Source organism: Mustela nigripes, chromosome 6, assembly GCF_022355385.1.
Source record: "Mustela nigripes isolate SB6536 chromosome 6, MUSNIG.SB6536, whole genome shotgun sequence".
In the NCBI taxonomy this organism is placed as follows: Eukaryota; Metazoa; Chordata; class Mammalia; order Carnivora; family Mustelidae; genus Mustela; species Mustela nigripes.
In genome coordinates, this window is record NC_081562.1 from 85,419,096 (window position 1) to 85,429,496 (window position 10,401).

At 38.5% G+C, this 10,401-nt stretch overlaps 2 protein-coding genes across 2 annotated transcripts in view; one reads left to right on the top strand and one right to left on the bottom strand.

Moving 5' to 3' along the window:
* LARP4 (La ribonucleoprotein 4) overlaps nt 1-10,401 on the top strand; it is a 187,210-nt gene that overhangs the window by 72,353 nt on the left and 104,456 nt on the right. The window lies entirely within an intron of this gene.
* Nucleotides 10,064-10,401, bottom strand: part of FAM186A (family with sequence similarity 186 member A) — a 30,388-nt gene continuing 30,050 nt past the window's right edge. Inside the window, exon 4 of the mRNA XM_059404512.1 lies at nt 10,064-10,258. Within this exon, the coding sequence (XP_059260495.1) occupies nt 10,074-10,258 (185 nt within the window). The 3' untranslated portion in view covers nt 10,064-10,073. The remainder of the gene's footprint in view (nt 10,259-10,401) is intronic.

A 10,401-nucleotide genomic window follows, 5' to 3' on the forward strand; every position in this document is an offset into this window, starting at 1 on the left:
TGAGGGTGAATCCCAGTTTCGGTGCCTGCTGGGGAATGAGTGTGATCCCTAGTGCCTGGGCCTGTTCAGGGGTGAGAGTGATCCCCTGTGCCTGCTCATCAGTTAGGGTGAACCCCAGTTCTTGGGCCTGTTGAGGGGTGAGAGTTATCCCCTGTGTCTGTGCCTGCTCATCAGTGAGGGTGAATCCCAGTTTCGGTGCCTGCTGGGGAATGAGTGTGATCCCTAGTGCCTGGGCCTGTTCAGGGGTGAGAGTGATCCCCTGTGCCTGCTCATCAGTTAAAGTGAACCCCAGTTCTTGGGCCTGTTGAGGGGTGAGAGTTATCCCCTGTGTCTGTGCCTGCTCATCAATGAAGGTGATCCCCATTTCTTGGGCCTGCTGAGAGGTGACAGTGATGCCCTGTGCCTTGGCCTCCTCAGTGGTGAGACTGATCCCCAGTGCCTGGGCCTGTTTAGGAGTTAGAGTGAGGAACTTTGTGGGAGACTGTCCAGAAACTGGAATGGCCTCGGGTGAGGGCGATTGTGTGGAAGGAGGAGTGATTGGTATAGGGTGCTTCCCATCAGCAAGAATGTCTAAGGCCTTAAGATGACTCTGGAACTCTTTTCTTTGATGTAACTGGGGTGCTAGTTTCTGTATGCTCTTCCACGGGGGAGACAATGTCATTGAAGTTTGGCCGAACATCTTTTCTTCTTCTTCAGAGTTTATCTCCTTAATCTTCATCTGATCCTTTGTTTCTTTCTGCCTCTGTCTTTCATGGTCCTCTACATTTCTCCATGGCTCCTGCTTCTCCTCTTTCTCCCAATTTATTTCCAGCTCTTGATACCTCACTACCTTCTGAGCATCCCTCTTCTGCTGTCCCTTCTCCTTCTCCAAGGGCACCATTTGTTTTTCCATTTTTTTATCCCATGCTTCCAGCTGCTGCTGTTTTGGCTTCTGATAATCTTCCTCTTCTCTTTGCGTTTGCTCCTCATCTTGCTCAGTCTGCTTTTGCATGCTCTGTTTTTGCTGTTCCTTCCACATTTTCTGCCACTGCTTCCGTTGTCCTTGCTTTCCTCCCTTCCTCTGGAGCCATGACTCTTCCTCCTGCAGTTTCTTCCAGAAACTCCCTTCTTGCAACTGGTGTTTGAGACGCTTACCAACTATTTTTTCTGGACCTTCTTGCAAATGTTTCTCCCGCCTTTGTTTTTGCCTTTCCATGCCGTCTCTCCCTACCGTTGAGGCCACTAGAGCATCTCTTTTCCCTTCTAGTTCAGCCAAGATCGTTTGTATTAAATTGTCAGTTAGTGGATCCTTGCTCTTAGATAACAGTAAGGTTCTAATTTCAGACTTTGCACTAGTGGACTTCTGAAAATGTAATCCTGGAATAAATGAGACTTCTTTTTTTTGTTTCAAAGGTTTCTCTCCAACCTGTCCTGCACTTTTTATATCTTTGTACTTCCTCAAGGTTTTTGTCACAGTTTCACCTACGCTTTGGAAATATTCCTCTATTTTTTCCCTTATGATTCCTAATTTTTCAGCCTCTGGTGTTTTTAATAATTCCTCTTTTGGCACAGTCTTTTTATCCAAAGGCTTTCCTACGTTATCAATTTTCTCTTTTAGGAAAGCCATTACAGCTTTTTGAAATTCTTCTAGGTTACTCTCTTCACTTCTGCCGTCTAGACTTCCTGGAACTCTGGTAGATTCTGAAATCTCTTCTGTTACCCTAGATTTGGGCTTCACAGGTCTATGAGACTTGACTTTCTTAGTTACTAATATGTCCTCTTCAAGTTTTCCCTCTTTGCTTGTGGTGGTTCCTGGAGAGACATGGTGTTTCTTTCCTTTTGTTTTCACTTTCTCAGAGGAATTACCAAGTTGGGTAGACCCAAATTGCTCTGCCTGGCTGCTCGTCTCACTTTTGCTCTCTTTGTCCATTGACTCAGTGGTGGATTCCTCTTTACTCTCTGAAGAAATCTGGCTTTTGTAATGTGAATACTCAGGTTTGAGCTTCCTGAGTTGTTCCCATAAACCACTTGTTCCATTTCTGCCAACTTGGCTTTTTGTGTCAGTAGAAGGGTAATCAGCAGGGACATGTTCACTTCTTGGTTTTCTTGATTCAGTGGATGACTTTGATTTGTCCTCAGAAAAGGATTTTATTTCTTTTCTCTTCTTTTCCAGTGACTGTAGCTCCAAATGGTAATCAAGTTTGGTCTCTGAGTCTTTTTCTTTACCTTTATCATCACTCACATTAAATCCAGAAGTCTCATGCATATATGGGCCTTTAGTTTGCTTTTTTTTCTGTGATTGATACTGGTCAGTCCCATCTTTCCTATAGACATCACCTTTCTTCTGTGATATCTTATCTTCAGTGATACCTTCAGAAGACTCTCTTTGCTTTTTTTTAAGTGAAGGATATTGCTCTTCAGTTAAATCTGGAGTCATTTCAGCTGGGGCTCTATATGAAATAGTTGAGTCCCACTTGATCCCCAAGCCTTTGGTCCCTTTTTTTTGGGCCTCATCTGTAATATCTTCAAGTTCTTTAACCAACATATCATCCATATTGTCTTCTATGTCAGCTTTGCTAGTGGTTGATTGTGAAGAAAGCTCAGGCAACACTTTCAAGGTTGATGTGGGTAATGCTATACCTACTTGGGGTTCTACAACAATTTTGAACCGAATAAATTGTTCATATTTTTCTTCTGCTTCTTGAAGTTTCTGCTGAAGCATTTCATTTTTTTCACTGAGCTCTCGCATTATCTTCAGGGAGAGCTCTTTTTCCTTTTCACTTGTCTCACTTATATACATATTGGCACTCTGGAGGTTAAAAATTTTTAGTTCATCATTTATTAAACCCAAAGCCTTAGAAAGGTTTATTATTGTTGATGATATATATTTAATAGCATTGTTTTCCAATTTATTGAACATCATAGTGTTTATGAGTTCCTGTAGCATATCTTGGATTTCTGAAACCTTTGTATTTGTTGCAAATTTATCACTGATCATCTGATCTGGTCTTAAAGCATGAGCTGTTGCAGGTCGCTTTATAACTCTTTCTTTCCAAGATTTCCATAGAGTACTTCTAGATGCTAAAGGAAAAAAAAAACCCATAAAACATAAAATAATAAGATTGCATTTCTTGTTCTGTGTTGTGCTCTATCTTTGCTAAAACCTAAGGAATTTAGCCAAAATAATAGTTAGCTATAAGATAAAGATTCGTCAGAAAGCCTTGGTTCCCCTGGGGCACCTGACTGGTCCAGTCTATAGAGAGTGTGACTTGATCTTGGAGCTGCGAGTTTGAGCCCCACATTGGGTGTAGAAATCACTTAAAAATAAAATCTTAAAAAAAAAAAAAAAAAAGCTTTGCCTCCAAAATAAATAGTATTATTTTTAAAAGAATAACTCTTTCCCCACAATCACCTAAAACTTTTGCTTCCAAAGTTTAGTCTTTATTCTTTATTTGTAATCTCAATTTACCTTCAGTTACAAGTTTGGGGTTAGCTGTAACAAAACTTTCCTTTGGCTTTGATTATGCTTGGTGCTTTCCATTTTCTTTCTTGGGTTTCTGTCTTTCCTCACTTTTCTGAACCACACTTAATCTTGATTCTTTCAGAAGAGTCAAAAAAGAGCAGACAAAAGTCAAACCTTTGAAGGGGTTTCCAGAATGGCTAAATGAGAAACTCCAAACATTGTCTCCTCCAAAAAAAAGCAATGATAAAGCTTGGCAAAGCAGCCAAAACCAACCATTTTAGGACTTTGGAAATTGACCAAAGGCATACAACAATTCGGTAAGAATTTAGTCAAGAAAAATTACTAAACTTAAGTAAGAATGGGGGAAGTCTGTGATGTTTTTAGCCTGGAGCTTCTTCTGTCTCTAACTCCCCCAGCCAGTAGCCCGTGTGTCCTACTAAAGCAAGGCAGGCTGAACAGATTGACAGCTCTACTACCTAAGGGGACTGATTTGTTGTGGAATAAAGCAGGGAAAAAAATCATGCTTAGGGGCATCTAAAACAATACTTCCTTAACCCATACACAGACCCATTAGCAAAGAATAGAAGACTTACTGAATCAGTCAGGATCCCTAATCATTGGCCAGTTATTGACCACTAACCTATGCTGACCCAAAAGTGACCCCTAGGAATTCAGGCCTTAAAATAAAAACAAAAAGAATAAAAGAACAACTGAGCAGTGATATCAGTGACTGCACATTGTTGGGGAGACAGACTCCACTGAATTAGTCTAGGGAAGTCACTAAAAAACCAAAAAAGTGACAAAAAGAAACCCTGGAGGTTATAGGGAAAATCAGAATCTAAAGTTGCTATAATGCTCAGTCAGTGTAATGTCTGTCTGCCTTCAGCCCTGGTCATGATCTCAGTGTGCTGAGATCAAGCCCTGCATTGGGCTCCCTGATCAGCGGGGAGCCTGCTTCTCCCTCTGCCCCCACCTCCTGCTCATGCTCTCTCTCTCTCGCAAATAAACAAATAAAATCTAAAAAAATTTAAAAAGTAAAGTTGCTATAATATGTTATCTAAAATGTCCACGTTTTTTTAGAGGTGGGGAGGGTCAAACGGAGAGACTCTCAGGCAGGCTCTCTGCCCAGTGAGGAGCCCGACATGGTGCTTGGTCTCACAACCCTGAGATCATGATTTGAGGTGAAATCAAAGAGTCAGGCACTCAATTGACTGAGCCACCCAGGTGCCCCTAAAATGCTCAGTTTTTAACATAAAAGGAGCATGCAGAGAAACAAAAGTGCAACCTATACACAGAGGATAAAAGCAGTTAGTAGAAATTTTCTCAGGGATTGGGAGGGGAGCAGATGTTGCTTTGAAAAAGACTTTGAAAAGACTTTGAAAGAAGAATTATAACTATGTTCAAAGAACTAAAGGAAGGCAAATTTTAAAATAAAGGAAAAATACAGTGGCAATTATCATCAAATAGAGCACATCAGTAAAGAGATGGAAATTAGAAAAACCAAGTGGAAAATTTAGACTTGCAAAGTGCAATAATTGAAATGAAAAATTTACCAAAAGGGCTCAATAGTAGATTTGAAATCGCAGAAGAAAATAACCAGCAAATTTGACACCAGATTAGTAAAGATTGTCTAATCGGAAGACCAGGGAGGAAAAAGAATTTTTAAAAAATGAACAAAGCCTCAAAGACCTATGGGACACCATCAAACATACTATTGTACAAGTGATAGAAGTCCCAGAAGAAGAGCGGGGGGCATTAAAAATATTGAGGAAGTATGGGCTTCTGGGTGGCTCTGTTAAGCATCTGAGTTCAGCTCAGGTCATGATCTCAGAATCCTAGGGTTGAGCCCTGCATCAGACTCCGCATTCAGGGGGAGCATTTGCTTCTTCCTCTCACTCTAACCCCCAATCTTAAAAAATATATTGGGGAAAAAATAATGGCCAAATCATCTCAAATTAATCCTCACATTCAAGTGGCTCATTGAACTGTAAGATAAACATTAAAAAGATCCATACCTAGATACATCATAGTCAAATTATTGAAAGCTACACAAAGAGTCCTTAAAGAAAAAAAAAAAAAAAAAGACTTATCACAATCAAAGGAGACTCAAACATCAAAGTACAGGGGAACCATAGTCAATTTAACAGCTTACTACTTATTAGAAACAATAGAGGCCAGAAAACAGTGAGATGACAGATTCAAAGTGCTGAAAGAATAATTCTGCTAACCAAGAGTTCTATATCCAGGATAACTACTCTTCAAAAAATGAAGGTAAGACATCCATTCCCTGAAATAACACTTTTCCCAAAGTAGCATGCACATGCAACTCTCATAACCATCCTCATTGCATGTGTCTTTTAACACTTCCCTAAATGCATTACAGATTTCTATTACACCCATTCCCTGAAATAACACCCTTCTCAAAGTAGTATGCATATACAGCTCTTTTTTTTAAAGAAAGATTTTATTTATTTATTTATTTGACAGAGAGAGATTGCAAGTAGGCAGAAAGGCAGGTGGCGGGGGGGTGGGGAAGCAGAGAGCAGAGAGCCTGATGCAGGGCTCAATCCCAGGACCCTGAGATCATGACCTGAGCCAAAGGCAGAGGCCTAACCCACTGAGCCACCCAGGTGCCCCTCTTGTAACCATTCTTATTGCATATGTTTTCTTTTTTTTTTTTTTTTAAGATTTTATTTATTTATTCAACTGACAGAGATCACAAGCAGGCAGAGAGGCAGGCAGAGAGAGAGGAAGGGAAGCAGGCTCCTCGCTGAGCAGAGAGCCCGATACAGGGCTCAATCCCAGGACCTGAGCCAAAGGCAGAGGCTTTAACCCACTGAGCCACCCAGGCCCCCATTACATATGTTTTTAAATAGTTCTCTAAATATATTACATTATTCATGGAAATAACACGCTCCTGTCAAAGTAACTTGCAAGTGAACACTTCCATATCCATAGTTAATGCATGTGTTTTCAGCACTTCTCTAAATGTGTTATGAAATGTCTATTACATCCATTCCCTGAAATAATTTTTTTTCAAAGTACCATGCATGTACAATTAACTTTTTAAATGAAGATAAGAAATAAGACATACAGATGACAACTAAGGATATGAAAAGATACTCAGTGTTGTCTATCATTAGAGAATTGCAAACTGGTTAAGCCACTCTGGAAAACAGTATAGAAGTTCCTCAAAAACTTAAAAATAGAACTACCCCACTATCCAGCAACTGTACTACTAGGCACTTACCCAAAGGATACAAAAGTAGTGATTTGAAGGGGCGCATGCACCATGATGCTTATTGCAGCATTATTGACAATAGCCAAATTATGGAGAGTGCCCAAATTTCTGTCAACTGATGAATGGATAAAGAAGGTGTGGTATATATGTATACAATGGAATATTACTCAGCCATCAAAAAGCCTGCTTCCTCCTCTCTCTCTCTGCCTGCCTCTCTGCCTACTTGTGACTTCTGCCTGTCAAATAAATAAGTAAAATCTTCTTAAAAAAATTTTTTTAAAGCCAATGATTATGAAACTATATTGTTGGGCTTATGGTATATATATTGTTGGGCTTATGATACATACATGTAATATATATGACAAAGCACAAAGGAGGGGAAGAGAATGGAGCTATTGGAGCAAAGATTCTATATTTTGCCTGTATTAAGTTAGTACTAATCTTAGTGATAATTGTGATAATTTATGATGTATACAGCAATCCCTTAGAGCAACTACAAGGAAATTACTCCAACAATATAGGAGGAAAATGGAATTAAAATGGTACAATAGGGGTGCCTGGGTGGCACAGTGAGTTAAAGCCTCTGCCTTCAGCTCAGGTCATGATCCCAGGGTCCTGGGATGGAGCCCCACATCAGGCTCTCTACTGAGCAGGGAGCCTGCTTCCTCCTCTCTCCCTCTACCTGCCTCTCTGCCTACTTGTGATCTCTGTCTGTCAAATAAATAAATAAAATTTTTAAAAAATAAATAAAATGGAACAATAAAAAATATTTAACACAGAAGGTAGTAAAAGAACAACAGGAGAACAGAAGAGATGAGACATGAAAAACAAATAGGAACGTGGTGGGTGTAAATCCAACCATATCAATAATTACATTAAATTTGAATGAATCAAACATTCCAATCATAAGTGAAAGATTGCCTAATTTTTTTTTTAAGATTTTATCTATTTATTTGACAGGCAGAGAGGCAGGCAGAGAGAGAAGCAGGCTCCCCGCTGAGCAGAGAGCCCAATGTGGGGCTTGATCCCAGGATCCTGGGATCATGACCTGAGCCGAAGGCAGAGGCTTAACCCACTGAGCCACCCAGGCACCCCAAGATTGCCAAATTTTATGTGTGTATATGTGTGTGTGTATATTTATTTATTTACTATATAATATATGCTTAACTTTTTTGTCAAATTTGCTATAAACTCAATTTACTAAATTTACTATAATATATATATGTATTTGTGTGTATATATATATATATTTCGAAGCTGACAGGATCTAACTATAAGCAACACATAAGCAACACATCTTTGAGTCAACCTTACAAACAGTAACCACAGGGGAGCTGAAGAGAATATGCTTATATCAAACACAATAGACTTAAGACAAAAAATGTTTCTAGAGACAATGAGGGACATTTTATAATAATAACAAGAAGAAGAAGAAGAAGCAGTTCAGTTCATCAGGAAGCTATCACAATTATAAAGATAATATACACCCAATAACAGAGCCTTAAAATACAGGAAGCAAAAACTGACAGAATTAAGGGAGAAGTAGACAACTCAATAATAATAGTTGGAAAGTTCGATATCCCACTCTCTACAATAGAACAGCTAGACAGAAAATCAGCAAGGATGTATTTGAAGACTAAAATAACAGTATAAATAAACTATAGAAACTCCACCCAACAACAGCTAAATATATATTCTTTTCAAGCACACACAGAACATTCTCTAGGATAGACTATATGGTATGTTATAAAGCAAGTAATGATAAATTTAAAAGGACTGAAAGAATGCAAAGTACATTCCCCAAAATACCTTGTAATGGGTAGATAGATAATATATAATTTCCTAGTGGTTCTGCTTCTCTGGTTGAACACTGACTGATACAAGTTTTTAATACAACACTAAAACCATGATCCATAAAAGAAAACATTGATATATTGATTTGACGTCATCAAAATCAAACACCACTGAGCTTCAAAGACCCCATTAAGAAAGTGAAAAGACAAACCATAAATTGAGAGACAATATTTGAAAATCACATTTTTGAAAGGATTTTATCTATTTATTTGAGAGAGCAAGAAAGTGAGAACACAAGCAGTGGGAGGAGCAGAGGGAGAGGGAGAAGCAGACTCCCCACTGAGCAGGGAGCCCAATACAGTGCTCATTCCCAGGATCCTAGGATCATGACCCAAGCCAAAGGCAGATGCTTAACAAACTGAGCCACCTAGGCCCGCTGAAAAGTCACATGTCTGATAAAGGACTTGTATCCAGAATATATAAAGGACTCTTAAAATTCAACAAAAAAACAGGTAAATATTTGAATAATCATTTCATCAAAATAAATATAAGAATGGCTAATAAGCACCTGAAAAGATGCTCAACATCATTAGTCTTTAGGGAAATGCAATTTAAAACCACAATGGGATACCACTTCACACCTCTTAGAAAGGTTATACTAAAAAAACCATCGCAAATGTTATTGAAGATGTGGAGAAACCAGAACTTTAATACATTGCTAATGGGAATGTAAAATGGCGTTGTCACTTGGGCAATAAGTTAACAATTTCTTAAAACGTTAAGCATAAGTTTACCAGCAATTGATAAATGACCCAGAAATTCTACTCCTGGGTATCGACCCAAAAGAAATGAAAACATACATCCACACAAAGACGTATACAAGTGTTTTCATAGCAGCATTCATAAAAGTCAAATGTAGAAACATTCCAGTGTCCATGAACTGGTGAGTAGGTAAGCAAAATGTGGTATATGCAAATAGTGAGATACAATTGGTAATAGAAAGAATAGGATACCACAAAGGTATCCTTTAACATGGCTGAATTTCAAAACCATTATGTTAAGTAAAAGAAACCATATATTTTATTTTTTTATATTTTATTTATTTATTTGACAGAGAGAGAGAGAGATCATAACCAGGCAGAGAGGCAGGCAGAGAGAGATGGGAAACAGGCTCCCTGCTAAGCAGAAAGCCCAATGCGAGGCTCAATCCCAGGACCTTGAGATCATGACCTGAGCTGAAGGCAGAGGCTTAACCCACTGAGCCACCCAGGTGCCCCGAAACCAGATATTTTTAAAAAATACATATAATATGATTCCATCTTATGAAACATCCAAAAAAGGCAAACCTATTGAAACGAAATAGGTTGGTGCATGTCTGGGATTGAAGTGGGAATGAGGATTGACTGCAACTTGGTGTGAGGGATATTTATGAGATGAAGGAAATGTTCTAAAATTGAATTGTAGTGAGAGTTATACAACTCTAAATTTACTAAAAGTCATTGAATTGTACACTTAACATATGTGAGTTTTATGGTATATAAATTGTACCTTAATAAACCCATTTTTTAGAAAAAGTCAAATATGTTTCCAATGTCTTCAAGCACCCTTACCTGTTTTTCTCTTTTGTCTCTTCTTTTCTTCAAACAAAAATACACTAATTCTACACAGTAACTTGACATTGTTCTCAATAGCTTTGAACATTTCTGGTAAAAACTCCATTTGTGCTATCCAGTGGTGGTGTTCCTCAATATCAGTTGCAGTCATCTCAGACAAAATTGCATCTTGAAGAGAGTAAAAAAAAAAAAAAAAGCTTTTGTGCAGAAAAATAATTATAACTATATAAGTTTATAATATTGGCTAACTACTCCATATTATAGTATTAGGGAATGTAGGTATCTCATACTTATTGCTATTCTGAAGCTTT